This window comes from Gnatocerus cornutus, chromosome 2, assembly GCF_029298725.1.
Source record: "Gnatocerus cornutus isolate USDA-ARS CGAHR chromosome 2, icGnaCorn1.1, whole genome shotgun sequence".
NCBI classification, from domain to species: domain Eukaryota; kingdom Metazoa; phylum Arthropoda; class Insecta; order Coleoptera; family Tenebrionidae; genus Gnatocerus; species Gnatocerus cornutus.
In genome coordinates this window covers 17,022,291-17,050,145 of record NC_142234.1, presented here as the reverse complement: position 1 = coordinate 17,050,145, position 27,855 = coordinate 17,022,291, and the positions used below count along the sequence as shown (strand labels likewise).

The 27,855-nt window shown below is 38.7% G+C and overlaps 10 protein-coding genes across 12 annotated transcripts; 5 read left to right on the top strand and 5 right to left on the bottom strand.

Moving 5' to 3' along the window:
* Positions 1 to 124: 124 nt before the first annotated feature.
* Positions 125 to 8,355, bottom strand: mRpS9 (mitochondrial ribosomal protein S9). Its single transcript, XM_088029340.1, has 8 exons — positions 8,160 to 8,355; positions 7,905 to 8,111; positions 7,680 to 7,853; positions 7,548 to 7,633; positions 7,250 to 7,494; positions 7,023 to 7,138; positions 311 to 473; positions 125 to 258 (listed from the first exon to the last, which is right to left on the bottom strand). The coding sequence occupies exons 1-8, from the start codon at positions 8,253 to 8,255 to the stop codon at positions 167 to 169; spliced, it is 1,179 nt and encodes a 392-aa protein (XP_087885466.1). The 5' UTR covers positions 8,256 to 8,355; the 3' UTR covers positions 125 to 166.
* Positions 544 to 6,414, bottom strand: wtrw (ankyrin repeat domain 61 water witch). Of its 2 annotated transcripts, none has more exons than XM_088029339.1 (2): positions 5,923 to 6,414; positions 544 to 3,827 (listed from the first exon to the last, which is right to left on the bottom strand). In XM_088029339.1, exon 2 carries the CDS (start codon positions 3,811 to 3,813, stop codon positions 868 to 870), a length of 2,946 nt encoding a protein of 981 aa, XP_087885465.1. In that variant the 5' UTR covers positions 3,814 to 3,827; positions 5,923 to 6,414; the 3' UTR covers positions 544 to 867. The 2 variants fall into 2 exon arrangements, with proteins under 2 accessions (XP_087885465.1, XP_087885464.1); XM_088029338.1 differs by having other exon boundaries at positions 544 to 3,817; positions 5,923 to 6,412.
* Positions 8,356 to 8,642: 287 nt separating the features above from the next.
* Positions 8,643 to 10,590, top strand: LOC148179609 (uncharacterized). The gene is made up of 5 exons (XM_088029559.1): positions 8,643 to 8,733; positions 8,786 to 9,411; positions 9,460 to 9,742; positions 9,793 to 10,502; positions 10,554 to 10,590. Exons 1-5 carry the CDS (start codon positions 8,692 to 8,694, stop codon positions 10,588 to 10,590), a joined length of 1,698 nt encoding a protein of 565 aa, XP_087885685.1. The 5' UTR covers positions 8,643 to 8,691.
* Positions 10,577 to 14,087, bottom strand: IleRS-m (Isoleucyl-tRNA synthetase, mitochondrial). The gene is made up of 11 exons (XM_088030806.1): positions 13,789 to 14,087; positions 13,616 to 13,738; positions 13,423 to 13,567; positions 13,177 to 13,375; positions 13,016 to 13,120; positions 12,603 to 12,966; positions 12,321 to 12,557; positions 12,094 to 12,266; positions 11,404 to 12,046; positions 10,924 to 11,358; positions 10,577 to 10,875 (listed from the first exon to the last, which is right to left on the bottom strand). The coding sequence occupies exons 1-11, from the start codon at positions 13,957 to 13,959 to the stop codon at positions 10,642 to 10,644; spliced, it is 2,829 nt and encodes a 942-aa protein (XP_087886932.1). The 5' UTR covers positions 13,960 to 14,087; the 3' UTR covers positions 10,577 to 10,641.
* Positions 14,088 to 14,219: 132 nt separating this feature from the next.
* Positions 14,220 to 16,167, top strand: Vps45 (vacuolar protein sorting 45). The gene has a single exon (XM_088031457.1). The coding sequence runs from the start codon at positions 14,367 to 14,369 to the stop codon at positions 16,074 to 16,076; it is 1,710 nt and encodes a 569-aa protein (XP_087887583.1). The 5' UTR covers positions 14,220 to 14,366; the 3' UTR covers positions 16,077 to 16,167.
* A 50-nt stretch (positions 16,168 to 16,217) lies between these two features.
* On the top strand, positions 16,218 to 17,535 carry LOC148179606 (uncharacterized). The gene is made up of 4 exons (XM_088029558.1): positions 16,218 to 16,341; positions 16,392 to 16,624; positions 16,670 to 16,975; positions 17,025 to 17,535. Exons 1-4 carry the CDS (start codon positions 16,219 to 16,221, stop codon positions 17,533 to 17,535), a joined length of 1,173 nt encoding a protein of 390 aa, XP_087885684.1. The 5' UTR covers position 16,218.
* Positions 17,536 to 18,578, bottom strand: LOC148179605 (protein IMPACT-A-like). The gene is made up of 4 exons (XM_088030051.1): positions 18,278 to 18,578; positions 17,999 to 18,226; positions 17,750 to 17,947; positions 17,536 to 17,700 (listed from the first exon to the last, which is right to left on the bottom strand). The coding sequence occupies exons 1-4, from the start codon at positions 18,514 to 18,516 to the stop codon at positions 17,607 to 17,609; spliced, it is 759 nt and encodes a 252-aa protein (XP_087886177.1). The 5' UTR covers positions 18,517 to 18,578; the 3' UTR covers positions 17,536 to 17,606.
* Positions 18,579 to 18,734: 156 nt separating this feature from the next.
* Positions 18,735 to 20,807, top strand: LOC148179604 (nudC domain-containing protein 1). Its single transcript, XM_088031458.1, has 3 exons — positions 18,735 to 20,032; positions 20,083 to 20,370; positions 20,423 to 20,807. The coding sequence occupies exons 1-3, from the start codon at positions 18,893 to 18,895 to the stop codon at positions 20,693 to 20,695; spliced, it is 1,701 nt and encodes a 566-aa protein (XP_087887584.1). The 5' UTR covers positions 18,735 to 18,892; the 3' UTR covers positions 20,696 to 20,807.
* Positions 20,685 to 22,007, bottom strand: LOC148179603 (epimerase family protein SDR39U1). The gene is made up of 4 exons (XM_088031460.1): positions 21,844 to 22,007; positions 21,716 to 21,790; positions 20,983 to 21,659; positions 20,685 to 20,938 (listed from the first exon to the last, which is right to left on the bottom strand). The coding sequence occupies exons 2-4, from the start codon at positions 21,747 to 21,749 to the stop codon at positions 20,741 to 20,743; spliced, it is 909 nt and encodes a 302-aa protein (XP_087887586.1). The 5' UTR covers positions 21,750 to 21,790; positions 21,844 to 22,007; the 3' UTR covers positions 20,685 to 20,740.
* A 12-nt stretch (positions 22,008 to 22,019) lies between these two features.
* vir (VIR_N domain-containing protein) lies at positions 22,020 to 27,849 on the top strand. 2 transcript variants are annotated; one of them, XM_088031455.1, is made up of 5 exons: positions 22,020 to 22,189; positions 22,239 to 26,960; positions 27,004 to 27,409; positions 27,457 to 27,718; positions 27,767 to 27,849. In XM_088031455.1, exons 1-5 carry the CDS (start codon positions 22,133 to 22,135, stop codon positions 27,804 to 27,806), a joined length of 5,487 nt encoding a protein of 1,828 aa, XP_087887581.1. In that variant the 5' UTR covers positions 22,020 to 22,132; the 3' UTR covers positions 27,807 to 27,849. The 2 variants fall into 2 exon arrangements, with proteins under 2 accessions (XP_087887581.1, XP_087887582.1); XM_088031456.1 differs by having other exon boundaries at positions 27,759 to 27,849.
* The last annotated feature ends 6 nt before the right edge of the window (positions 27,850 to 27,855 follow it).

The following is a 27,855-nucleotide window of genomic DNA, read 5'->3' as shown; positions in this document are numbered from 1 at the left end:
AGAACGAAGATAAACTTGTATCTATCACTTGATATAGGCAACCAACAATATATACGCCGTTCAATGTCATGTTTTTTCCGTTCCAACCCGACGATTTTCTGGATATAAAAAAAACTTTCACCCATTTATTACATAAACTCGTTTAATTGTCTTATCCACTGTACATCTAACGTTTTTTCCAAGTAAACTTCTTTCTGGCTTTTTCCTGTCCCGGCTTCTTCCTTTCTTTGGTGCGGTAGTCCCTCGTCAACAATCCAGCTAGCGAAAATCAGTAAATCAGTACACTTTCAAGTCAAAAACGGGCACAAACCTAATCGCATTTTTTCGATGGAATCCTGATCCACGAAGCTTCTCAAACTCCAGGCAATACCCCACCTGATCGCTCCAGCTTGGCTTGAGAAGCCGCCGCCTTCCACCACTGCTTCGACATCGACTTTGTTATGCATATTTGTGAACAAGAGGGGGAATAAGATCTAGAAAATAAATAATGTTGTTGGTAAGTTTGAAGAAGGAAGAGTTTTCGGGCGAGGGAAAAAAGACAACTTAGAAAGACAAGCCATTTAATGTTAAAAACAATACATGTTATTGTCTCTAGAGGCACTTGAATTGACTTAATACTGTAATATCAAGCATTATAAAACTAAGTATGACAATATGAGACGGCGCTATTTGTATAACAAACATAATCTCACAACCACTATTTCACTAATATCACACATTGCTTAATGGCAAGATAAAATTAACAGCTAAATAAAGAATTAAATAATATCTTTTGCGTACGTACTCCTAATCCTAAGTCTTAACACCTAAACTAAAATCTGAGTAATCAAGATTATCAATATAATAAAAATCACAGACTGTACAAACCTAACAATTTGAGCTATTCTTTTTATTAACTAGAGAATGCAACAATTGTTCCATTATTTTTTGATTATTTTGAAGAGCCAGCTTCAATTCCCTAACTTCCTTACATAAATGTTCGATCTGTTCGGTACTTTTCTCGACCTTACTTTGCAACATTGGGAAAGCACTTGGAAACTCCAAAATCTCACTATTCTGATCCATGTTGTTATTGATAATTTTCCGGGAAGCAGTCCCCTGACTTCCATGCGAAGAAATAGTGTGACTATGATGTTTCCTCTTTTTTGCGATCTCATGTGCAGCCTTCAAAATATCCCGAGGTAACCGCTTTTCGCGCGGATTCAACGGTTTTACGTTCAACACCACTCGGTACGCTTTCGGAGACACCAAAGCAGTCCAATGTAACAAATTCAGTAAATACCGCGGCAAGTATCCGTTGAACAACGCTAACTCCATGTACGAAATTAGCTTAGTTTGTCGAACTAACTTAGACAGACCTGCTGTTTTCTGTAGTCCTTGGATGTCGTGAACGGCGATACCCACCAAGAGATTCATTAAAATTACAGTTACGAATAAAAGAAACAGAATGTAGGTAACCTGAGCGCTAATTTCAAGTAGAAAAGGCGGATCCTCCGGATCGTCATCTACCAGTAAATCTAAACTTAACTCGCCCGTCATCATGACAAGAACTGTTATTAACCCGATAAAGGGATTAGCAAAAGTCGATGAATCGGGGAAAATAACACAAAAACTTATTGTAAAACCTATCAGCAAACAGGAATAAGCGAGGAGGAGTTTGGCAAACTCTCCTTGCACTCTCGTATACATAGCGACGTAAGAACCGAAAACCGGCAGTTGGCCGATCATCAGCATGAGGTTGGTCCAACCGAACAAAACTGCGAAGGCACCAATGTGGTTTTGCCAGGTGTATGTTCTTCCGGTGTAAATGAAAGAAATGACAAACACACTTACAATTACAGTCCATTCGATTATGTTTTCTGGGTGCGAAAGATATTGTTTTACTGTCGGATACCCAGCGATACCATACACTTTCCTTAAAATTTCACAACATGTAATTCCAACCAACACAAACCATTGCATTTCGATAACAAACGGATTAGTCCTCAACATGTGACCCATCATTGACTTTTTCTCACACAGCTCTATAACATTTTGAGGCTGAGTGTCATTCATATTCTTCCCATGGTTGTAACAGTTGTGTGCCAGAGCTGTAAGAACATACAGTGACAGACTTAGCACGAAAATGAAGCAGAATAACATCCGAGCGATGTAGTACTTTCGGATTTTCTCCCATTTGAGGTACAAGAACGCGGAACAGAGAGGGTGGAGAAGAATTTCCTTTTGGCCTTCATCGACGAACGTGTTCAAAAAACTGATTTCTCTAGGGTGACAATGTTGGAGGATGCTTCGGAAATCTAGTCTTAATTCCACTTCTCTGTTCGAAGACTCTGGATGGTGGTGCAGAGTGATGGCCGAGTCGAGTTTGTGCGTCACCATTGCTAGAGAAGCTGGAGTTTTTCTTGTAATAATCCCAAGCGCCGTCATTCCAAATTTTGATTTAGCAGTAACATCAGCTCCGTGAAAAATCAAAATTTCGACACACTGTGATAGCTCGTTTAGAGCGGCTATGTGAAGAGGTGTGTAGCCGTATTGGTCTCTTGTATTCACGTCAGCGCCCCAACTTACTAGAATTTCTATGATGTCATAAGATCGCGCTGATTTTACCACAGCGGCGTGTAGCGGAGTTCTTTTATCGAGGTCTCCAATATTGGGGTCGGCATTCCCTTTTCTGAGCAGCATCTCCACACAGTCATACGCTTGGGCTCTTGCTGCTAGATGCAGTGGAGTTTGACCTCTGTGGTTGCGGATATTCGCGTCGGCGTTCTTGTCGAGAAGGGTTTCCACACACTCGACATATCCTCCTTCAGCCGCTAGATGCAGAGGAGTCAACTCTTTTTCTTTAGTCCGAGCGTTCACGTTATTCCCTTTTGCTTCTAACATGATTTTCAAACATTGTGGATGCCCCAAATCCGCAGCCAAGTGAACCGGAGACAATCCTGAGAATTCTACTTGTCCGACGTCTGCTCCTTCCGCTGTAAACAACCGAACACACCCTATAGCGTTGGCTCTGACAGCACAATGTAGGACACTTTCATGACAATTGTTCGGACTGTTGGTCAAAGCTTGAACCTTAGCGCCGTTATTCAGAAGAATCATTGCAGTCTCTGGACTGTCGCCAAAGGCGGAACAGTGTAAAGGTGCGTAACACTTGAAGATGGCATTGACATCGCATCCTTGAGCCAGCAAAAACTCAGTTCCAGGCATGCACCCACTGAACGACGCAAGATGTAGCGCACTCAACCCCTGACTCGGCTCATAATACCGCAATTGGGCACCCATTTTCAACAAACCGTCTAGAAGATCCCACCTCTTCATGAAGGCCGCGTAAAGAAAAGCAATGTTGATTTCGAACTTGGAGGCCCCTTGAAAGGCCTCATTTAAGTTTTCTTGTACGGTTTTCTTGCTCTCGATGTCATCGAGGAGTTGGTGTCTTCCTGAGGTAACTTTCATGTGTTCCAGAAGGTTCATTCGAATAGTCTCTTGACATATCTGCACCGTCAACTCAGTTCGGCAGAACTCTTCAAAACTTTCGTAAATGTTGGGCGTGTGGTCTGCTGGAGGCGACGGTCCACATTCCATATACTCGAAGTCGTCAGAAGGAAACTCTTCTTCCACTACAAATTCGGGGTCTTCTCGAGGTCGACGCCATCTTAAAGCATTCGGAAGAGTGTGAGTTTTGTATAAAGGAAAACTCTCAACTTCCACGTTTACACTGACGGATCTGCCAAGTTTACGCGAGTTGGTCGAATCTTGGAAACCCATATTTTCCATGTTTACAGTTTTTGTGTGGTTCTCAGAGGCGGAAACCATTTACCTACAAAACACTTCTGTTAATGTGACATGATGAAAACGCACTGACGACATTCTTCTGATAAAGATGTTTGTTTTTTAATGCAACTGCTATAAACAGATTTCTGGATTTTGATAATTGTATTCAAAAAAAAAATCTTCCACGGCTTAACTGATAAGAATTTACCTCAGAGTTAATCCGGTAAACATAGAATCAAATGCCACGTAGTAAAAAAGTGAAGCTGGTGCTGCATTAAGTAAATAAAGGTCACTACAGTGAAGAAAATTTCTGAGAAACTACGTAGATATTTATATCGTTATATGCGATTATATTTGAACAATTCGCAACAGTCCTACATTAATTAGCATTACTTTCGTTAGGTATATCTCTTTTGACCTTTGTGTCATCAGCGTTGGAAATAAATGGTTACAGATGCTGACGATGCTTTCTATTAGGTAATTAAAATTTCAAAACACTTCATGTTCAATTTTTCTATTGAACAGGAAATTAATTTTGAAACGTCCAAAAGAGCTCAAAATGTGTTGCGTAAGATATCTGGCTCGTCCAACACTGCCCTAATAACACTGATTGCTTCTGAATTGGTACATTAGATGTTTACAAGCGACAATACTAGCAACAGACGCGTATAGTGTGCTAAAAACTGATCTACAGTTAGGTAACATTCGATTGATGTGAGTCATGCCGAAACAAAAAATCATACTCTTTTATAAGCAATTCAAGGTTCAAGTCACGAAAAAATTCGCCTGTGTTTTTGGTAATTCCGAAATGAAGAGTATTCGTGCCGGAATACATTAACCGCAACCGCTGGTTTAATGAAAGGAATTATGAGTGTTACCGGTTCCAGACTGAAAACTTTACAAAACTGTGTTTTTATTTATTTATAAGTGTGTTTTCCGAACGTAAACAAATTTCTATAAAAAATTTGCTGGAAATTTTGCAGATTTGCTCGAAATGAGGTGGCAATGAACTATAACTTCCTGTCCATTAAGTCAACCGTATCACAAAAAACTGTAAATTAAAATTATTGTTAGAAAACTTTGATGGCAATAAGAAAATTAACTAAGCATTTTGTTCGACCACCTAAAATTTGCTTACTTCTTGAACATTATTCCTTTCTAGGAACTGATATTGTTGAACAGAACTTCACTTGTTACAAAAATCTATTTAAAATGCTTACTTTTGTGATCAGAGTGTCATTTATGTGTCCTTAAAACCAAAAAAAAACTCCCACTACCTGTGTGCAGTATGAAGTCATCAGGACAAATTTTTGAATACTTTTCCGTTAATTTAAGCAACCCAAAACTGGCAGGTGTTAATTGAAACTACAGTTTTTAAACAAAGTATGATTGCTTTTCAAACGTGGACGCATACTAATCGTTTTACGGGATAACGGAAGCGCTTTTATTTATTGAAACTACTCATAACTTTATTATTTTCATGACACGAATTGACATACCTACGACTAACTGCTTTATGATTTGTTTCTTGTTTTGGTCAAAAATAACACTTACAAAGTACTAATCTTTCTACCTGTCACATCTTAAAAAGCCCCTTTTTGATGACTCATCACCCAATCTTTCACCAATTTCATAATTTATTGTTTATTAGCTCTAAGGTCAACTTGTACTCCGAGAAGAATGGAAGAGTACAACCATGACGTACGAGCGGTGAAGATTTTTTTGTTTTAATTTGACTACGTCTTCGCAAGGCGGAAGTTTAATTAATAGTTTGATTTCGATGGCCACATCATTCATGAACAATGCAATTTATGACAAAGTATGTGAAAGCAAGTCGATAAAAACAGTACGTAACATTACAGAAGGAATTCCGAGTGATCTCACTCAGATGGAGACAAAACGAGAGAATTTCAAAGTGAACACAATGTAGGAATTATAATCATATAATGACTCGGCCAAAAATCTGCTTTGCAATAAAAATTTAAGTGGAACGCATAATGTGAAAATAATAAAATGTCTTCCGTTTTCTCACGGATTTAGGTGTTTCTAGAATAATTTCAGAAGCAGTTCCTGGTGGTTGAGTATAATGGTTTCATCGTTTATCAGAAGTGTGTAAAAACGAGGGAAAAAAAATAATAAAAAATTACTTACCATCCGCACCTTCTAAATTTGCCTTCCCACATAAAAATTCCACATGCGATCGCTTAACTAGAGTTGGACACATTAGTTGAGGCCTTTGTAATTGTCGATGCCGTACAATACACTTACACAATTAGATGAAATCATGACAGTAACTGAATCACATGGTTCACCACACCGTTCGTTTAAAAAGCAGCAAAAAAATGTAACACCGGAGAAGCGACCGCAATTGAACCACTAACAGTTCTTGGATTCCTTAGAAAAATCCAACCGGTAAATTCGCAGCCTTTCAAGTTGCGTAGGCGACAGACTGGCATAACTACTGCGAATAACGCAAATTGTTAAATTGCTTCGTAAAGAGTCTCTTTGAACCTCCTAGGAGAAGGGAGCTGGCTAAACGTCGACTACACGTGAGTTCGGAATGATAATGATGTTTATGGGATTGGATCTTCAACGCGATCAAAGAGGAGGATTTTGTGGTCCCCCTCTTCTTCGTGCAAGAAACTGGTTACTTTGAGATGCACTGTCCTTGCATTTGTTTTTTGTTATGTAAGAGAGCTGACCTCTTTCAAAATACACTTCCACGGCAAAAGAAAATTAGACTATCACAACATAGACTCGATTGCGTTATAATGCGTTTAATTTGACCTAAATAAAATAACTTACAAAATGCATCACGCATTATAATGCATCTAGTTCTTAGACACCGTTTCCGGGCCGGTCTGTTAAGGTCGCACATTCGGGATTCGTGGTAATGACCATCAAAGTCAGACTCTTGGATCAGACTTTCTCGCAAAATTCTTGGAATTAGTTAAAGATGTATGCAAATTTGGCAAAAACTGATGGTGAAGGATTCAACCTTGTTTCTTTTTTATACGCCAGGTTTTTGTTACTAGAATTTAAAAAAGCGGATGTAAATAATTAACCACAAATGAGAGATTGATGAATAAAAACTCCGCCTCGTAGACACAAACTAGTTCCGCCCGAAAATCCTTCTGAATTTCATTCAAACTTGTCAACAAAAAACCGGATAAACACGAAAAAACCAACGGAATTATAACAACAATCGGTGACGATGACACATTTTTTCTGGTGAATTAGATAAGACTCACCTGATCTCTTGACTGAGTTTCTTTAAAGTACAAGAGGTCTTCATTATTTACGGTGATTTTTCCCGTTCCAGGAGATCTTATGGTTACATGACCCCGCGCCCGTTTTCTCAAGCACTCTAAGAATAATAAACAATGTAAAAGACATAAAAATGATTTACGTGCCGATTTCAAATTGATTTGCGTCGCAGCAACTGGCAACTGAAATCGGCCCGTTTAAAAAAAGTTACCGTAAGTTGTAATAAAGGCTCTTCCATCAGCGTCGTACTGTGGCTTTGGTGCCTGATAAGTTTGTTCATGACTCATTAAGGGCCTCCTGTATTTGTAAATAAAATCTTTCGCTCTGTAGGAGTATGGTAATTTAAACAGTCTTTCCATGGTGCCCACAAAACACTCGTAATCTTTATCAGTGATATTTTCCACAAGCTCTGTTTCTAAAGACTGTTTATCCAGCCACTGATACCCTGACATGTCCCTATAAATATCCACTTTTTCATTCAGAGATTTGATCACTTAATCATGACTTACAAGGCCAAATTTGGATCTGGTTTTATTCCCTTTCTAATCATTGTATCCTCGAATTTATATTCATCATTCATATGTTCAACAATATCCTAGAAAAAAAAATACAAACACTATCCAAATTCTGCTATCACCTACATGCAGGAGCTTAGAAAAATTGGCTCTTCCAGTGTAAAACAAAAATTGATAAGGTCTCCCTGTTTCATCAAATTCTGCCGCTTTTCTCTGAGGAAACACTTCTTCAGGAGGGCGCAGAAAAGGTCTCGCCTTTTTTTCAAACAGTCCTGAAGGGAACAAATAGTTTATCGCGCTCTAAAACCATTCAAATAAAATTTAAACTAAATAACAACTACTAAAACCTACATCAATATCCTGTTGTGTAAAAGTATCGGGGTTTTCACCCATCATGTTGGCTAAATGCCTCTTCCCAATCTGAAACTCTACAGTCTGTTGTTTCATAAATTCGTCGTGTTCTTTTGCACGTTCAAGGTAGGCTTTCATGGCTTTGCTGACATTTTTCTTGACTTGAGACTCTGAATTTGCAGGGGTTGCAGTACAGAATGTTTTCGGCTAAAACAAACGTGTTTAAACTGAAAATGGGGCTGCCGTAAATATAACCTTAAATCGTGTAGACAGAACACCCATCCATTGGACATTTTGACTTTGTAAAAATTTTATAGAGGGTTCAGCAACGGCGTTGATGTGTCGGAACATCTCTCTGACTTTAAAGGGGGCTAAAAACTGCAGAAAATAAGACTAACCTGACATAACCTCAAAATTGTCGCAATCGCTACCAACTGTTTTACCAACATACGACGTGAAAGTTCCTAATTTTGAAATTTCAAATTAATTCAATTTTTTCATTATTCTAGAATATTTTGAGAGTACAACAATCTATAGTGTCTGTTTAGCAACGAGTCGATATAATATCAATGGTTTAAAAAGAAATAAAAAATATTTCAAAAAAATTTATTTGTTGTGGGTTGGTTGATTTTTGACATTTTTCAAATTTGCTCGAATTTGAAGTAGGCCATGATGTGACCATTATATTCGTTGCAGAAATAAAAATACCATAAAAACAACCCATTGTTAGCCCATCAATTTTACCATTTTGATAGAAAACAGCGGTGGATCCTCCACCCAAACTACCATGGATCTCTTAGAGACGACTTTTAAAGTGATAGAAAAAAAGGTATCGAATTTATTTCACACCTAATAAAACATTAATCTCAACTATGTTTTAGATTCTTACCAAGGAGAATGTATCTGCATTCAAAGAGAATTTAAATCAACATGAACAGTACATAAATCATCTCAAAGAAATTTTAGAAGAAGCACAAGCCATAAACAGTGAAAATGCGGGATTTCTAGAAATCAATAACTTGAGCAAAAACGCTTTCAATGAGAATTTTAAAGAATCAAAATCACTGTGTGGGCAAATTTATGGCTACGTGCAACAGATTGAAGAAAATTTGGAAAATTTGTCTCGGAGAGAAAATTCTTTGAATGATTTGTACACTGAAAACAATGAGCACTTGAAAAAACTAGAGGCCATATTTGCCAGTATTTTACAAATAAGAAACGAGGAAATTATGGATATTTCTGCTGGATTTTTAGAAGAATTCAATAAAACTAAAGAAGAACTAGATAGTGTTATTTCTGCAAGACATGATTCTGAGCAATTGTATGAGAATCTTGCAGAACAACAACAGGATAAACAAAATACATCACAGTCCTTGAAACTAGAAATTGAACTGCTTGAAGACAAACTGGAAAATGAAAATGAAGAGACGGAGAAAATTCAAGAAAAAAATGATTTCAATAAAAACATTTCTGACGTAATTAACAGAAACACTGAGATAAAGGATAAGTAAATGACGCAATCAATTCATTACGTTTTTCTACTATGCATTTTTAGAGTTCTCCTGGCTGAAGAAAGTCTTTTGAATTCACTCCAGAATTTTAAAGAACTCATGGAACAAAAAAATAAGGTTTTTCAAAAACAAAACGAATCAATAGAAATTCTGAAAAATTTAAATGAAGAATTCTCTGCTCTTGAATTCAGTCTTAAAGACTACGAAATAAAGCAAAGAAATATACTGGAAAATTTCACGAGTAGAATTGACGAAAAGAATGACTTATTAAAACAAAATCAAAACATTTTTACAGCTAATCAAGAGAAGATTTTTCATGTTAAAGAAGTACCAATAACAAAATTGAACAGACAGTCAATAAAAAATATTTATTCTAGGAAATCGAACAACTTAGATTAAAGCTAATGGTCGTTGACGAAAAACTTGCATCTCTTCAACAAATCTTTGAAACCGAAGATTTCAAGATGCAAGAAAATAACAACTTGGAGCAACTCGACTCTGAATTCGAAGTTTTGGTGGAGAGTTCGAAAAAAATGTTGAATTTAACATCCGAAAACGAAAATAAAATTAAAGCACTACGAGAAGAACTAGCGATTTTAAAATCTCCAAATCCTGAAGTTGTTGAATTAAAAGACAAACTGCAGGCATTAGAAAAAGAATTTCAGAATAACGCAGCGGAAAAAGAAATTGAAGACATCGAAATGACCAATAAGAATTTACAAAAAAATATAGAACATTATGAAACAACTCTGAAAGAGCTAACTTTCCAAGATTTGAAGTTAGAGTTGGATCTAAAAGAGAATGAAGAAAAACTAAGTGTTTTAACAGTCAAGTGCGAAAACAAAGCGAAGGAGATACTGAGTTTGGAAACTGCAAAACAAGAAAGTGCAAAATTGTTTCCTAAACCAACTTCAAAACGCCAAGAAACACCACCACAAAAACGCACAGCTGTAAAACGCCAAGAAACACCACCAAAAAAACGCGCTGCTATGGATTTTGAAAGTGATAGTAGTAGTGTGGATGGAGAAAAACTCAGCTATGCCGAGTTTATGGCAAAAAAGAGACGACAGAAACAGCGGCAAAAAAGGTAAAATTACATTTATGTAACAGGATTAAAATATTTGGATTATCTTTTTAGGGCTGATAGATCTTCAGACAGTCTAAAACATACGTAAAAATTTATTGAAACAATTACATTAAGAGTTCGTTTGATTTAACCAATTTTATTAATTCGTAGCGGCGGTTTTTGAATCCAAAGTTTTTGTGACGCAATCACAACGTTCACATAGTTCATTGTCATTTTTCGATTGGACCCGTCTGCACCTGGCACACGTAAATAAGTTAGATTTGCGAATATTTATTTTATAGTCTGTTTGTGAGTCACTATTAGTAATTAAAACTTCTGAAACTTGAAAAATATCTTCTAATTCCGTTTGAAAGTTCCTCGGCGTTATAATTTCCTGTAAACACCACAAAAAAGTCATGAAACAGTTAGTTTATACACTTACTTGAAAAGATGGTTGTAACTTTCGAGATAAATTAATTTGGACAACGGAATCCAAAGTACCAGCTCCAATTTCTTTGTTGATGTCTTTTTTCATTTCCAAGATGACATTCATTAGTTTTTCCACTGTTTCATTGTTCCAACATTCTTCAGGTTTGCTGTGTGTTGCTGTAAAATACGTTTTACTGTTTCTTTGTGGGAAGTGTTGATACATTTCTTCAACGAGGTGGGGCACAATTGGAGCAATAGCTTGAGTTACGATCTCAAAAATTTGGAGTAAAACATATTGCGATGACTTCCGTGAAACTGAATCCAAACTATCACAATACAGGCGGTCCTTTATCGCATTGTAATACAGAGCGGAAACTGGAGTAGTCAAAAGATTTAAAACAGCTTTACAAACGTGTTGAAACTGGTAGTTATCCACAGCCTCATTAATCTAAAAAAAAATATTGTTATCGGGAAAGAAAAATTTGGCCCGTACTTGTTGTTGGAATAAATATAACAAGTTGAGCATGTACTTGTCCAATAACGATAAGTCGTTGTAGTTCACAGGAGAGTTTCGGTAATCATAGAGAGAGCCTAGTGCGAAACGCATCGCACTTCGAATCTTTTGTAATTCGTCCGCACTGGCTTGAAGAACATTTTTGCTAATGTAGGCTAATGAGTCTTGGTTCGCATGACAAGCCACCCACCAACGGAGAGTATCGACTCCCAAAGGTTTTGCTTGTTTGGTCCCTTTGACTATATCTATCGGATCAATAACATTTCCAAGAGATTTCGACATTTTCATTCCTCCTTCATCCACCACAAAACCGTGGACGTAAATGGTTTTGTACGGAGCTTTATCTCTTAACGCGACGGAAGTTAGTAACGACGACTGAAACCAGCCTGTAAACTGGTCTACTCCTTCCAAGTACATGTCGGCTATTTTATCGCCTTCCAGGGCGTTTGCCCAGGATATTCCGCTGTCAAACCAGATATCCAAGATGTCCTGTCCCTGTTCGAGGTGTTCCACTTGAGCGCCCTTCCGTAGTTCTTCAGGAACAAGTTGCCCCATAGGCGTCTGCCACCAAAAATCAGTTCCGTGCTTATCAATCAGTCCGCAATAATGTCTAATCAGATCTCTACAAACACAATATGAATACAAAACTCGACTAATCATTACTCGTACTCGGTTATCAAAACCTCATCGTTTAATTTATTAAAGAAGACAGGGATGGGCACGCCCCACTTGCGTTGTCTGCTGATACACCAATACGGTCTCTTCTGTATCTGACTTATTAAATTACGTTTATACATGTCACTCTTTGACCGAGGAATAACTTCAACATCTTCTAGTAAATCCTGCAAAACCACCAGATTAATTTTTTGCTCGTTATGTATATTAAAGAAACGTACAATTGCCCTGCTTTTTATAGAATCGGTGTCGAGGAACCATTGCTGGCTCGCCCGAATAATGACGGGTTTTTTGGTCCTCCAATCGTACGGATAACTGTGTTCATACTCATGTAAATGCACGACATCATTTTTTATCATGTCTAAAACTGCCTGTGTTCCTTCTTTCAACACGAATTTACCTTCAAGAGCGTCTCCGGCGTTCGAATTGAAGCAACCCAGTTCGTTTACCATGTTGTCCTAAATAAAAAATTACAGATTTTGTTGATAAACAGTGGGACATACAATTTGAATTTTGTTACTGATGGCGACCAGAAAGTCTTCAGGACCATGTGCTGGTGCGGTGTGCACCAACCCTGTACCTTTCGCCGCGGTGGCATGCATTGCTGGGAGAAACTTCAATACTTTCTCGTTATAAATGGGGTGCAAATAGGTGACTTCTGATAACTCTTCACTTGGTATTTGGTCAACAATTTGAAGTTGACAATTTAGAGTTTGCGAAAGAGTTTCAATAACATCAGTAGCTATAATATACTGGCAGTTATCTTTGGTGTTTTTCACTAAACTGTAGGGCAAAGTGGGATTGTAGCACACGGTTTGGTTTGCTGGTAAGGTCCAGGGGGTGGTGGTCCAAATTAGAGCATAAATCCTTGAAATTCAACGTTAACAACGACATCAATTAATATTTTAGTTAGTACCCGTCGCTTGGTCTCTTTGGTAGATTTTTTACTTTGAAGCGCACAAAAGAACTTTGACTCTTGTGGTGCTCATTGTACTCCAATTCAGCTTCAGCTAAAGCTGTTCTAAAAAATTAATTTTTGTTAATAAAACCTCGTTAAAAAAAGCTCTTTTTGCAAACCTTGACGATGGTGACCAATAAATGGGTTTAACATCTCTATAAATGAGCTTCTTTTGGTACAATTTATTGAACAATTTGATCTGAATCTTGACATAATCAGGATTGTATGTTGCATAATATTTTTTCCAATCCCCAAGGACTCCCCAAGATTTAAAAATTTCCTTTTGTTCATTTATGGTGCTACTTGCAAAATTCCTTGCTAGAATCTTAAATGAGTAACAGTTAAATTTTAAATTTATTAACCACCTTTTGATCTAATTTCCAAAGGGGTAGCATCAAACTTTGATAAAGCTTTTAATTCAATAGGTAGACCATGACAGTCCCATCCTGGCACATAATGAACCTTATTGCCTTTTAATATTTGGTATCTTAAAATTGTGTCTTTCAATATCTAAAAAAATACAATCACCTAAGCTCAGAAGTAGTCCATAAAACTTACTTTGTTCAGGGCGTGCCCCATGTGAAGTTTACCATTAGCATAAGGGGGCCCATCATGAAGTACAAACTCTGGTTCAGACAGATGACTTCTTTGCCATTTATACAGTTGATCAAATTGTGCGGCCTACATGTAAAATTCATAAATAAACGAGATTTAGTTGGTTATTTACGTACGGCAGTGATTGTTTCATCTCGATCTATCAATTTTTTGTTTTCTAACCTTAGAGGAAATGCAGTTTTTGGTAGGAATATAGTATTACTGTACTTCTTTTTATTTGCAGCTTGTGTGCAGTAATACAAAGTGTTTACACTGCTTCTTTTAAAAGGTAACAGTCGAATTAACATTTTTTTAAATTTTGGTCATAACCTCAAACCACCCTCATGGCAGATGACTAATTATCTACGACAACAAAACTTTGAACTACCCGCCTTAAAGAGCCTGTTTTATTATTAAATATGCCAACAATTAAATTACATAATTGTTGTAAATCGGAAACTACGGTAAAAACTGACACTCTAAATTTAATTAATTAGCATAAATTTGTAATGAACTGTTTTTTGTCGCCAGTAGTAGATAAGTCTGCTCAACCCGGTAGGTCAAACAGCTAATCAGATGACGTAAACGTCAAATTAGTTGACAACTCCTTCTAATTAAAATCGTTATAAAATTAAGAATTTGTGAGACTATTGTTGTTTGTAAACTCTAAATTATTTATTCAACTCTTTAAGAACACGTGAAACTAAGTGTCAAAATGAATGTCATCGCTGCCGTGAAAGCATATGTTACAAAAATGACCGAAGAAAGCGAACCCGGTATGAAAATATTGTTAATGGATAAAGAGACCACTAGTGTTATCAGTATGGTGTACGGCCAGTCAGAAATTCAACAAAAAGAGGTATTTTTACTTGAGCGATTAGATTCACCCAATCAAAGTAATTCCATGGGTCTGCGCTACTTGAAATGTCTTGTATTCTTACGCCCAACTCAAGAAAATATTGAACGGTTGTGTAATGAATTGCGATATCCAAAGTACGGGGCTTATTACATCTACTTTAGTAATATCATTGCTAAAGCTGATATAAAAATCTTAGCAGAGCATGATGAACAAGAAGTTGTTAAGGAGGTCCAAGAGTTGTACATGGATTATCTAGCAGTGAATCCACACTTGTTTTCTATTGGCTTGCACACTTGTATGAATGGACTCTCTTGGAATCCTGCAGCCTTACAAAGAAGTGTACATGGGATTGTCGCAGTGCTACTGTCTTTAAAAAAGAGTCCAGCAATTAGGTATCAAGCTAATTCAAAGCTTTGTAAAGATTTGGGGACGAGAATAGATGAAGTTATGAGTAAGGAGTCGTCACTTTTTGCTTTTGGACAAAACAGTCAACCACTTCTTCTTATTTTGGATAGAAGAGATGATCCTATGACTCCTTTACTAAACCAGTGGACTTACCAAGCCATGGTTCATGAACTGTTGACAATAAGTAACAACCGCGTCAATTTATCAAGCATTCCAGGAGTCAGTAAGGAGTTATCTGAGGTCGTTTTATCAGCAGAACAGGACCCTTTCTACGCTAAAAACATCTTCCTGAACTATGGCGAGATTGGGCAGAACATCAAACTGTTAATGGACCAGTTTCAAGCCAAAGCAAAAAGTCACCAGAAAATTGAAAGCATCGCGGACATGAAAAACTTTGTTGAAGCGTATCCACAGTTCAAGAAACTCTCAGGAAATGTTACCAAACATGTGACTGTGGTCGGAGAGTTGAGTTCCATGGTAAACAGATTCCAGCTGCTTGATGTTTCGGAGATTGAACAAGAGATCTCGTCACAAAACGACCACTCCTCTCACTTGCAAAATATAAAGAAACTGATGAATAACGAGAAAGTTCGAAACACAGATTTGGCGAAATTGGTAATGTTGTACGCTCTACGTTACCAAAACCACAGTAACAACGACGTGGTTGGATTAATTGAGATGTTAAAGAAGAAAGGAGTCCCTGAACGTCTAGTCAAGAACATTGTCAACATCCTAGAATATGCAGGATCTCACGCGCGACAAAGCGATTTTCTCAATGTTGAAAATGCGCTGCAGAGCACCAAACGATTCTTCAAAGGACTCAGTGGAGTTGATAATGTATACACGCAGCACAAGCCGTTGATCCATGAAACGTTGGAAGAACTGGTCAAAGGAAGATTTAAAGACAATCTTTACCCGTATGTTGGAAACCATTTCATTAGTGGGAGGCCACAAGATATAATTATTTTTATTGTTGGCGGCGCTACGTACGAAGAATCTCTAACTGTACATTCCTTTAACAAGAGCAATCCCAGCTTTAACATAGTCTTAGGGGGGACGACGATCCATAATTCCACGAGTTTCTTCGCGGAAGTCGAACAAGCCACCAAAAACGTACCTAGAAAACATACGAGGAATATCCGAAATGTTAGGTTCGATTAGGAAATTATAATTTGTAAGAGAAGTTGTTTATTTATATTTATTTGTATATAATGAGTATTATTAAATAAATGTTTAAAGGAAAAAGCCTTTAGCCCGGCGCATCCACCATTTTTATTCCACCAAAAAACACAATATTGTCAGAATGATGGACCGTAATGTCAAGTGTCGAATTAAAATAAAACGCCGCATTTTGCAGAATCAACTGCGCGGAAGAGTTGTTATCGTCTCACCTCAACCTCTAGCAATCAAAAACGCCTTCATCGAAGTACGTAAACTTCGCTATAATTTTAAAGTGATGAGTGATCTGCATTTTAGATCTCCGGGATTGCCAATTGCAGCTGGCAGACAACCATCCCGGTTTGTAAATTTCCAAGATTCTATGGCGAAAACACTTTTTTTAAAGGTTTTCAACAGTTTTATTATACGCGACATACACTGTGCGGGGGCGAGCTCGCCCATCAACATGAAGGATTAGACTCTTACTCATTTTCGTGTTATTGGCCTTCCCGACTTCCGGGAACGTGGTTTGGAGACTACGGCAGCATCGAGTAATAAATAATTGCTCCCACAAATATCTTTAGACGAGTTTGCAGGTATATAACTAAAGTAACTGTACTGGTAGAAAACGAGACGAGTTTTTATACCCATTCTCAGTTTCTGTTGGTGCGATTTAGAAGACATTTGAACTCTGAAAAGCACCTTCTCTTTGAAGAAAGAGTTGATGTCTCTCGAAGCTTTAACAGCACAAGAAGTACCGGAAAAGTCACTGTGAGCTTGTGGGTGCCTTTAGCTGGAATTGCGGCCGGTCAATCTTTGCCAATATTGTGCTCTGTGATTAACCGCTCAAAACTTCACTTTGGAGGTCTCATATTCGTCTTAACACGGATAGATATTTACAGGTATTATCTATCCTAAGTTTAATTTTTTGGATAAAATTTAAAATTTCAGGAGTAACACTCCTTTTCACGCGACAAAAACCGTACGAACTGACGTTTGTCGCGTCGCCCGATTAGTTAATATCCATCGTGGACGGTACGACTTTTATTCTGTGTTACAAACTGATGAAGACACAGTCCCTACTAATCAATTTTATAAGTGTACATGTTGTCAAACTATTTACGAAGCTTGGGTGTCCGTTCAAGGTTCATTCAAAAGGTATAAACTCTATGGGTATCCCAACATCGACACGCCAGGAATCCCCATCATTATTGGGACGAAACCGTTGAGAGACTACAATCAGTTCGAAATTAGTACCGAAGTTTTCAAAAAGATGTACGCGTTCGATGCCCCAATATTTTTGGACGAGTTACCTGAAGACTTTAAGAAAATTATAGACACGACGGAGGAAGAGTTAAGTAAAGAAGCTGTGGATAATTTGGAGAGGCAATTGTTGCTAAACAAGCAACAGATGTTACATACTCTCAAACCAAAAAGGTTAACTCCGTTATATGACAATTGATTTGTTATATAAGTTTTTATTGCAATCATATTTACAAATCAATTACTAAAAAAATAAATTGTAAACGAGTATCATGAGCGTAAAAATCCTCCTTGCACCAGTACCTGTCGCGCCGCATTGTTTATGTGTTTAAACCGATCAGGTCCCAAATGAATACCGCCGTACCTACAAGAAAATACCAATAAAAGTTGAACGAATTGGGAAATTAATTTACCATCTTGAAATTACAACCATAACATCAGTCAAGTCAAGAATTTGTAATAAATGTAAAACTCGTCCTCCTGCATGAGTTTCCCCATCATCGTCACAGTCCTGCAAAACTGTCCTCTTTTCAGTTAATATTCTATAGGCTGAGATATTATGTGTTGCTTGAGCAATTTTTTTATTTTCCAACAAAAAATTAAGAAAAGCCCTAAAATATCCAATTTAAACCCACAACAGTTTGCTATTTTTGCATGTTTACTTTGTATCTTCCAAGGACTTTACTTTGGCCGCATGTCCTTGAAATGCGCTTTTTCTGTCTTGTATAACATCCCCATGAATCACCTCCAAATTAAATTCTCTTGGAGGTACTGTAACTGTTACATTACAAATTTCCGTTTGCGCTTCATCAGGCAGTGAAGTATTGTCTTGTGCAATTTCTTTTAGTTTTTCTATCCACTGAAATAAAACTGGTCCCCCCATGTTACTTCTAAAAGTGAATTTCAGCTACCATATGTTTTAGTTATTTGGTATTTTTTACTCGTAAATTTGATGAAATTCAGTGGCAATTTGCTCCTTTTGTGTTGCTGTTAACGTGGGTGCTAATAATTCGAAACTTGGGGGTGAGGCAGAAGGGTAGTTTTCGTTTAAAGTAATAAACAACTTTACATTTTTGGTCACTTGCATTGAATAGGCCGTCTCGGTCTCCATTTTAAAGTTATTATCGTAAATTGACTTTAAGGCCTCAATTTCCTCGCACTGTTCTGCTAAATTATCCATTTTTGAATAAATAACTTTCAAAATAACACAAAAAGTGGGGTTATCCGTAAACTGTCATAACAAAATTTTCGGAGGTTTCTCTAAAATCCCTAAACAATAAAAGATTGCAGTCAGAGCTTCTCAAAATGTTTCAATTTCTTTTGTTTAATAAAAAATATTACCAAGAACTCCACATTGTTAAATTCTGAAAGTTCTTCAGTGTTAATACATCGTTATTATGTAATACTTATGTTCCATATCACATTTTAAATGCCACTAATACAGGAGGCAATTGAAATTAAGGGTTTGATAGCCACTGTTTGTTGTCAGGCAACCATGTGGGAGCGAATGTAGGTTATGTTTGTTGTCAGTTTGTGACTTTCCTTTTAACTTCAACATGCAGAATTTTCCAAAGTTAATGGAATTGCGCCCCGACCGATCACTGCTAAACTCCAACTTCGAAGGCTACAAACTGTCTTTAACTCAGATTCCCACAATCACGGAACAACTCAAGGTACCGGTTGATAGATTAGTACCAGACGTGAATCAGTACTCTTTATTGCACGCGAAACTGTATGCTCTCCACAACCATCTAATCGGAGAAAGCGATGAAGTAGAGTCTGTCTATTTTATTGACAAAGAACTGAACATCCAGAAGTTCACTGTAGAGTCTCTTACAAATCAGTTTGCAAGTACAGTTCTCTGGAAAGTACCACTTCAAAGAGACCAGGCACCTGGTGACTACAACGTGTCGTTAAAATTTGCTTCAGATAAAATTGCCGTGGTTGGCGATGGAATGGGATTTTTGTATGTTTTAGATCGAGGTTCAAAAGATATAGACGATAAATGGAAAATATTGTTTTCTGGAGATGTAACAGGTTCTGATCAAAAGTTCGTACTTACAGACGTGGTTTATAAGGATATACAAAAACCACAGTTGCATTTATTACTAACAACTATAAGACAAAAAGGTGAGAATGAAAGACATTCCACTATTTTATATTGGGTAACATTGGAGAAAGACGAGTCGTGGAATCAAGTAGCGTTAAGAGAACTCACAGTGAATGGTTTCGTTCAGTACGCCAACTTGGAGCGTACTTGTGAAGCTGTACATGTAGTAAGCGATGCCGGCTGTAAGTTCACGCTAGATTCAGAAAACGCAATTCAAGAAGTCCAAGAAGTTGAAGTTACCAAAAAGTATAAGTGGACGCAAAGACAGGAAGATGTCACTGTTACATTTACATTCCCCAACACTGTGTGTAAAGATTCAATAAATGTCCGTGCTCAAAACACTCATTTAAGTGTCCAATATGAAAATCAAACACTACTTGAAGGTGATTTGTACCAACGAATAGACCCAGACACGACCTGCTGGACATGCAAAGACACAAGCTTTGCAGTTGTTTTACAAAAAGCTGAAACTGGAGTGATGTGGCCTGAAATTGTTAAAGGAGACAGATTTGGAGAGTACGTTACTAATCCAGCACAAGTGGATGAAATAGCAGAGCGGTTGGCACCTTTAACTAGCAGTGAGGAGGTAAAGCTTCTGATGTTGTATTGTGATCATATTTTACTTATAAGTTTCAGGCGGATCCTCCATCAGGGACCACATTCAACAGTCAACAAGTTGAGGAATGTGACTTTGAAAGCGACAGATTGACGATTTTTGAACGCTTGTCGTGCAGTTCCCATCATATCACTCATAAAATGAATTTAGGCTCACATCAAGTTTTGTTGACTGTTAAGTTGAACAAAGACTCGGCTCTAGCCTTGGGAGTGCGCAGTGATGTAGACACCTGCATTTGGCAGTCAGTCAACTCCTCTGACTTCAAATTGGAGCACAAGGGCACCTTACTAGCGTTAGGGTACATTCAGGTATTTTTGTCAAAAAAGTAGCGACTTCTTTTTACTACAGTTTGATTTACAGGCTTCTAAACAACAAATGAAATTTTTTGTGTGCTCCCCTGACTTGAACTATTGCGTAATTTGTGAATCAACGCGACACGTTTTTCTATATTGTCAGAATAAGGGGATAACATCCAACGAATTACGCAATCGAGTTACGGGACGAAGAGTAACGACGATTGCTCAACAACTGGTGTACAGTTTACCGACAAACGACGAAATTTTGGGTATTTACGCCTCAAATAGTTACGTTTATGTGCTGGGTGAGAATTTCATAACAGCACTCAAATTATAATTTTTATTTTTTGTAACAACATAAATTCTTTACCTTAACAAGAAATCAACGCTTTGTTACTAATTCTCTACAGGCTGATGTAATATCAGGATATTTGTATTGGAATCCTAAACTTGTAGTTCTTTTGGGTAAGACCTTTTGTCCTTGCGTTAACATATTAGCCCTTTCTTCATTAAGTAACAAATTTAAAACAATCTTTGGAACGGGGAATACGGCGGGGCGCCTCATCGCTTTGGCAAAAGCCTGTAAACAAAATTGTAACTTTGCAACAAAATTAGGAAACATACATCTGTGAATTCCTTGTTGGTAACGTGCTGTGGAGCCACTCCATTGAGCGTCCCATGAACTTTCTCATTCCTAATAGCAAAAAGAATTAATTCTACCAAGTCTTGGATGTGTATCCACGGCAAATACTGATCGCCTGGCATCACAGGCCCGCCCACCCCCAAAAAGAACGGCAAATAAAGTTGTTTGATCATCCCTCCGCCGCGCCCCAATACAACCCCGCTTCTTATTGTCACTTGTCTCGTAGAATCATCAGGAAGCTTAGCTGCCTCTTCCCATTTATGACACAAATGGGACAAGAAATCAAATTCTTCTTCGACACAATCTTCATCATACACCTTAGTTTTATCAGGTTTGTAGATACCCACCCCTGAGAAAGTCAGAAAGATGCAGGGCTTCGTTTTGGCTTTGCTAATAGCAGCAGCCAGAGACGAAGTGGTGTTAATACGTGAATTGAAAACGTTTTGTTTGAAGCCAGCATTCCATCGCTGCTTGAAGTCTAGGACGTTTTGGCCGGCTAAATTGATCACAGTCGTTGTTCCTTCAGGAAGTCCGTTGTGGTTTAAGTCATTCCATGTCATTCTCTGGGGGCCCGGCATGCGGGATAGGATGGTTACTCCATAGCCTTGGGCTTTAAGCGCGGCGCAAAGGTGGCTACCTATGAAGCCCGTGCCGCCCCCTGGAAATTTACTAGTCATATTAGTGCTCCCTTTAAAATTAATTGTGTAAACGCACCTACAAGAGCGGTACCTAACACAGACTTCGACATTTTGTGCTTTTTGATCAGTGTTGAGTGAAAATCATTATAACCTAAAACACACTCTACTAAATTTGATTCTGGAAGTTACCGGGATAATTCCTACTTTTTCACCGGGAAGAAAACCACACTGAGGGGCTATAAATCATTCAAAATAAAAGATATTTACATTTTACATAACGTTGTTTATAAATAAAATTCTCCGTCTTCTTCTATACCACAACTTTCACATAAGTCTTACTTCGTTTAATTTGACAGAAGCTACGACTATTATGTTGGTGCACCTGTCGGCACATAACCTAAAAAAGTTTGCAAGAAGTCGTAGTTTATGTTGGTTAGTTATTTAAACGTGCTTTTAATAGTGTAAACAGTATGTTAAAACTTCGTTAATTACAATGTCGGACGTCGTGGAACTTCTCTTCTTTGACACCTTTGCCCACGACAACACTGAGGTAAATCTTTATCTCCCCGTCATTTATTTTTCTCATTGTTTTGTACTAGGAGTTGAATTTGGATTTAGTACAATTTCCCAAGCCCGTGTATGTCACCGAGGTACGGATTATTCCTTTGGGGGCTCGCGTGCAAGCGGACTTTCCAGGGGGCGTTCGGTTAGGAGCCACCAATCCTAGCCAATTTCAGATCGAATTTTTCGTAAACGATTTAGGAAAGCCAGGTGCAAGCACCTTTGAAAGTCTGGGAGGCTTCGAGTACAACCAAAACGGGTGTATCAACCTCAACTGTATTCCCGAGGATACTGTAAGGAAGATTCCAACAGATGGGTTAGTACTAAGAGGATGGTACACCACCATAACACTAGCGGTGTATGGGACCCTTACAAACAACATCACTGAACAAATCATTCAACCTGTAGTTAATCCGGCTTTACCTGCGCAGCCCAACACCATCGCCGACGCCCAACAAATAATTTCTGCAAATACCATTGAGAATGAATGGAATCAAGACAATATAACTAATGTTCCTATTGAGTATAACCAGAACGCTGCATCGTACCAGCAAACATACAACCAGTCGGAAAACTATTCCCAAGAATATGGCGAGTATTACAGCGATGTTCCTAAAGACCCGAGAGGATACCACCACGGCGAAGGAGAATGGGACCCGAAGGTTCGACCTCGAGGCACAGACGCTGAACGTGAACGAGACCGGGAACGAGACCGCGAGCGTGAACGACCTAGGGAAGTCGGGTACCAAAAAACTGGAAGTACCGAGCGTGATCACGCTCGCGTTGATTCCGATCGCCGTGACCGAGACCGCGATAAAAATTATCCGAGGTCTCATAGCAGAGATAGACAATCGCGGGATTATAGTCGGGATGTGAGCCGCGAACGAGATTGGGACCATGAGCGCCCGGACTATCGCAACGAACGAGATTGGGACCGCGATAGAACCAGAGAACGCGACAGGGAGAGAGACCGCGACCGATCGTACAAACATGATGAGAATTACCGAAGATCGTATTCTAGAGACGAACGAGATGAAAGGAAAAGACCGAGAACTCCTCCTATACAGTCACCGAAAAGACCACACACTCCGCACGGCGATAGGAAGGAAACTTCACCACCAGAACCTGATAGTTTTAGCGAAGAAGAAGTGGTTGAAAAACAGAGAAGAGAGAAGGAACAACGGGAAGAACCACCACCACCACCACAGAAGAGTCCTGTTAAAGAAGTGCGCGAAACAGTTACACCTCCTGCTGAGGAAGCTGCACCGATGGATGTAGAGGAGTTTGAGCCAATTTTGAGCGACGAAGAAATCGTAGATGAAGAAATGGACGACGACTTGGGGGCATACACAAACAACGATGACTTAATCAAGTTGTTTATCCCGGGAGTAACAAACTTGCGAAAATTTGATAAAGTACCACCTTTTACTGTGACTAGCGATGGTATCAGTATCGACGAGAATTTGAAAACCACCATTGGCATCGCTGACGATTATTTCAAGTCGAGCATCACGAAGTACGTTTTGGAAGACTTCACCAAACTGAACACTGAAATCAAAGAAGAGTTCATTCATTTGTGCGAAAAACTGATTAGTACATTCGGCAGCGTTGAGCAGTTTTCGGAAATTATGCAACTTCATGTGATTATTAAATCGTTGAAAGATCGCAGGTTCAACGCAGACGATAAAGAACTGGTCGACCAAATTAACACCATTACGAGTACTCTTCTTGATTGGCTTAAAATCGCACTGAATTACGACATGGCAAACATTCAAGACCAACCCGTTTACAAAATTCGTCACATCAAATGTGGAGTCCGACTCGCTGAATGGTGCTGCAGTAGTTCCGAATTTGTGAAACTTCTTTGGGAGTCAGGGTTTAATATCCACGAGGTACTCTTCAATTTGTATGACCAAGAATACATGGCTTTGTCCATAAAGTTAATGATAATCAAGGCGTTGGACACGTACTTACTCCATAAATTTGCTATCGAAAAGTTCTTACTAGGAAGCACAAACAGTTGTCGAGAAAACGGCTTTCACGATTCTCTTTGCATTTCCAAGAACAACGGTTACAAGACTTTGGTAGAAAAACTAAGAAAGAATCCTTCAGTTCGCTTGAAGTTTGCTTTGAACTCTATTTTAAAGAAGATCAATTTGTATGAAATCTTTAATAAGTTGCATTCAGTGTTGAGAGAGATGCGCAATTGTCCTTCGGAGCTCAGCCCAGAAGACATCAATCTAATCGTGAACTCTTTGGAACAAATTTTAAATGCTTCACAAAACGGACAGTTTGTGTTCTCTCAACCTAAGAGATTTTTACCAGTGTCTGCTCAATTTGAGATTGTACGCGGTGACACGAAGAATGTCCTAGTCGAGTACTTTCAAATGTTTGACTTGCTTCAGTGCATTTTCTTGTTGCTAACTTGCCCCAGCACTTTGAATTTACCAGCAGTGAAAACTCCAATTTTCGAGATTTTGTTTGATCTGTTAAAAACACCCGAGGGCTTAGAATATCTGTCTGAAAATCACCAGATCCTGCAACCCCTATTGAGGTGCTTACTAAGAACAGACGAGGAGTTGCAGTACACACTTCAGGATTATGTTGAAATTAAGTCTCACAACTTGGGACTTGAAGCGGCGTATAAAATTGAAGCTCTTTACTGTGTGGACAGTCTGATTAGTATAGGAGAGAAGCAAAATCAAGACTATGATGCTCTTGAAGTTGTTGATCATCTTCACAGTTTGTTTTGCCTGACGTTCACGCATATAGGGCGCATTTGCGTGGCTGAAGTTCTCGGAATGAAAGACAATATCAAATGTTTACTCCAGTTTCTGGGGGATCTAAACCTGAAGGATAAATCCGAAGCTCAGTTGAACAAAATTAAGAAGGCCCCATCGATTGCCTACATTATAGATTTAATAACTTGTGCTGTAACAGCGGTCCCAAACGTGCAGTTCTTGGAGTCGTACTTCAAGCAGATTTCTCAGTTAGTGGAACAATCGGACGTTTTCGACGAGTCACTCCTGCCGAAGCTTACTGAAGTTAAGTTATACTTGTCCCCTCTGGAGAGCATTACGCTGAACTACGACAATATTTCTCACTTCATTGATATCGTTAACAAGCAAATTGACAACGTGACGGCATTTCCTGGGCAATTGATAACAGCATTGAGGGTGATCCATCACTTGGGTATTTCCTCGCACGCTGGTGGCTCTGTGTTATCCGATAATCCGTTGAGCAACTACGTTGAGCTTAAGTATAAACATGTTATTTTACAATTGTTTTCTCTGGATGGTACTACCATCTTGACGAAGCTGTTGCAGAGGATCTGTGAGCATTACGAGCAACCAAGTTTACACACTGCAGTTTTTACGTCTTCGCAAGGTTTTCTGATCCTCAGCGTCACCAGCACGTGCTTAGAACTCTTGAAACAAATGTTAACTTATGTGATACAGTGTCGAAACACGAATTTCAAAGACTTGACGGCAGTACCGGTGTTGTTGCAAACTTACAATTTGCTTAATTCTTTTCCGAACACTTCCGCTGCGTACCATCAAGCGCAAGAAGCTTGTAAAATCATCATAGACACTCTACTGGTGTACACCCAACCTGTATCTGATGAAATCCACGAAAAAGACTCTTTGAACAAGACTCTGTGGACTCTCATGTGTGGCGAAGTCATCAAATACGTAACTTCAGCTCCTTACACATTCATCCCAGGACTGCTTGTTTTATCCGAACTGTTACCACTGCCTTTACCCATCCAGACCACTGAAGAATTATCAAAGGACGAGGTCGCTTGGGCTGTCAATTTAAGGAAGTTATGGTCAGCGCATTTACATCCACATGGTGGAAGCATTCAAGAACTGATCAGTAAGCTGTGTACCACGTCACATTCTCAACTTATCAATTTATTACGAAGAGTTTGTGTGCAGTTGGCGGATTTGGCAGCTAATTCAGCCATCATGATTGCTCGAGGAATTCTAGATTCGGTATATAAAGCTCTTGTCCCGAACGAAGAGAGTAAAGTGGGTGTCTGCAACAATCATGTGACTCGACTGTTAAATTTCTTAGCGTGTCTGGTGACTCATGGAACGCTTAAATGTGCCGTGTTGTATCTAATCCACAGTTCCAACGCAAAGACTGATGAGAAGTACCCGGGTCTTGTACAAATTTTTGCACAAGTTTTAAAAGTGAACAACGGTAGTACCGCTCACATCCAAGCTCAAGAATGTATTTTAAGTATCATTCAAAGTTTCTGCGACATCGAAATCACTCTTTTGCAAAATAGAATTGAAAAGAGCGAAATGAGCTCCGATTTGTATCTAACTAACGCTCTACCAGTGAAGGAGCATATTTTAAGTTTTACTGCCATGATTTTGGACTACTTACAAGTAGATAGTTCTTTTGTTACGTATCTACCAACGGTACGGACGCTATTGTTGTTAACAGAACACGATTACGGTTTTTATCATTTGCGGGACCAGTTGAACAAACGAGGGGACGTCTTCGGGGTGATACTCAATAAATTGGTCAAAAACTTTTCGAAAGATAACGCCGAGTGCCTATCAACGTTGAATACTCTGGTGGAGTTTATTAGAGTGTGTTCTACAACGGAAGAAGTGGATGCCGCTCTGCCGTACACTCCACGAAAGATGAAGATGTCTTTGGTGGAAATCAGGGGCTTCGTAGGTTGGAAGAGTGAAGAGAGTGAAGAGGAGAAACACCCTCTGATCACCCTTGAAGAAATTTTAAAGGTAAGTCCTCGAAAACTAAACTTTAATAAAACTGGTTTTCTAGAAATTGAAAGACGAAGAAATCACGTTTGAAAGTTTATTGGAAGGAGTCAGTGGAGTGGTAAAATCCTTACAGTCCGACGCCCCTGAAAGCAAGGAGACGTTCTCTGAGCCTATTTTACCAGAGCCCGAGTCTCTATTAGTGCAATTTTCCGGTCGGTTGGTCTTCAGTTCGTCCGAAGTTTTCGATGAGAGACTCACAATTCGATACTGGTTATCAATTCCTAATGATGAATCTGAGTATGAAAACATAACTTGTGATCTCGCCGAAATAGCGCGTCAATATTTACCTCAAGACTTCAACATCGCCCGCGAAATCGAAAAGTTGTGCCGAATCTGTCCATCGGAGAACAACAGTGAGAAAGACACCCACGACAATGATCAAAAAACCAAAACGAAGAAGCCGTTCAGTAAGTTACTTCGTATTCCCGAATTAGTGCTTTATGGCGTTTTTTAGTTACTCCAATGAGAGCTAGAGGCTTTCCAAGAACTATTCAACAAAGATCAGATCTGTTTCGTTCAAGACCGCCAAATACTTCACGCCCTCCTTCACTCCACGTTGACGATTTCGTGGCTTTGGAAACTTGCGGGGCACAACCGACTGGACCAACTGGGTACAATAAATTTAGTAGAGAGCTTCTGGCTTCTACACGACTTGCCAGAGGGAGTAGAGGAAGGGCGTTTGTTACGTCGGAACGGTCGGTGCAGTGCCGACAAATGTAAGTTTTCAAGGAAGTTAGTTAAAAAACTGAATTTTAGTTTTCCAGGTCGTGGTGGGGCGTGAATCTTGTTCGCGGGTCCTATTGAGTTTATGTAACATCTGTATTCCAATAAATTTTATTTCTTTGATTGCGTG

Coding starts and splice junctions, on each gene's coding strand:
- LOC148179603 (XM_088031460.1), bottom strand. CDS start 21,749: ATGTCGAAGTCTGTGTTAGGTACCGCTCTTGTAG. Junction 21,660..21,715: donor GTTAGGTACCGCTCTTGTAG/GTGCGTTTACAC, acceptor GTAAATTTCCAG/GGGGCGGCACGGGCTTCATA. Junction 20,939..20,982: donor CCAACAAGGAATTCACAGAT/GTATGTTTCCTA, acceptor TTTTGTTTACAG/GCTTTTGCCAAAGCGATGAG.
- LOC148179606 (XM_088029558.1), top strand. CDS start 16,219: ATGATGGACCGTAATGTCAAGTGTCGAATTAAAATAAAACGCCGCATT. Junction 16,342..16,391: donor TCAAAAACGCCTTCATCGAA/GTACGTAAACTT, acceptor TCTGCATTTTAG/ATCTCCGGGATTGCCAATTG. Junction 16,625..16,669: donor GGAGACTACGGCAGCATCGA/GTAATAAATAAT, acceptor ACGAGTTTGCAG/GTATATAACTAAAGTAACTG.
- LOC148179604 (XM_088031458.1), top strand. CDS start 18,893: ATGCAGAATTTTCCAAAGTTAATGGAATTGCGCCCCGACCGATCACTG. Junction 20,033..20,082: donor CTTTAACTAGCAGTGAGGAG/GTAAAGCTTCTG, acceptor TATAAGTTTCAG/GCGGATCCTCCATCAGGGAC. Junction 20,371..20,422: donor TAGCGTTAGGGTACATTCAG/GTATTTTTGTCA, acceptor TTTGATTTACAG/GCTTCTAAACAACAAATGAA.
- mRpS9 (XM_088029340.1), bottom strand. CDS start 8,255: ATGTTCCGACACATCAACGCCGTTGCTGAACCCTCTATAAAATTTTTA. Junction 7,854..7,904: donor TTACACAACAGGATATTGAT/GTAGGTTTTAGT, acceptor GAATGGTTTTAG/AGCGCGATAAACTATTTGTT. Junction 259..310: donor CATCGAAAAAATGCGATTAG/GTTTGTGCCCGT, acceptor GATTTTCGCTAG/CTGGATTGTTGACGAGGGAC.
- LOC148179605 (XM_088030051.1), bottom strand. CDS start 18,516: ATGGATAATTTAGCAGAACAGTGCGAGGAAATTGAGGCCTTAAAGTCA. Junction 18,227..18,277: donor GAATTTCATCAAATTTACGA/GTAAAAAATACC, acceptor ATTCACTTTTAG/AAGTAACATGGGGGGACCAG. Junction 17,948..17,998: donor AAGTCCTTGGAAGATACAAA/GTAAACATGCAA, acceptor TGGATATTTTAG/GGCTTTTCTTAATTTTTTGT.
- wtrw (XM_088029339.1), bottom strand. CDS start 3,813: ATGGTTTCCGCCTCTGAGAACCACACAAAAACTGTAAACATGGAAAAT.
- vir (XM_088031455.1), top strand. CDS start 22,133: ATGTCGGACGTCGTGGAACTTCTCTTCTTTGACACCTTTGCCCACGAC. Junction 26,961..27,003: donor CCCTTGAAGAAATTTTAAAG/GTAAGTCCTCGA, acceptor CTGGTTTTCTAG/AAATTGAAAGACGAAGAAAT. Junction 27,719..27,766: donor TCGGTGCAGTGCCGACAAAT/GTAAGTTTTCAA, acceptor TTAGTTTTCCAG/GTCGTGGTGGGGCGTGAATC.
- IleRS-m (XM_088030806.1), bottom strand. CDS start 13,959: ATGTTAATTCGACTGTTACCTTTTAAAAGAAGCAGTGTAAACACTTTG. Junction 13,568..13,615: donor TGGGGCACGCCCTGAACAAA/GTAAGTTTTATG, acceptor GTATTTTTTTAG/ATATTGAAAGACACAATTTT. Junction 11,359..11,403: donor TATATTTATTCCAACAACAA/GTACGGGCCAAA, acceptor ATTTTTTTTTAG/ATTAATGAGGCTGTGGATAA.
- LOC148179609 (XM_088029559.1), top strand. CDS start 8,692: ATGGATCTCTTAGAGACGACTTTTAAAGTGATAGAAAAAAAG. Junction 8,734..8,785: donor TTAAAGTGATAGAAAAAAAG/GTATCGAATTTA, acceptor ACTATGTTTTAG/ATTCTTACCAAGGAGAATGT. Junction 9,412..9,459: donor AACACTGAGATAAAGGATAA/GTAAATGACGCA, acceptor ATGCATTTTTAG/AGTTCTCCTGGCTGAAGAAA.
- Vps45 (XM_088031457.1), top strand. CDS start 14,367: ATGAATGTCATCGCTGCCGTGAAAGCATATGTTACAAAAATGACCGAA.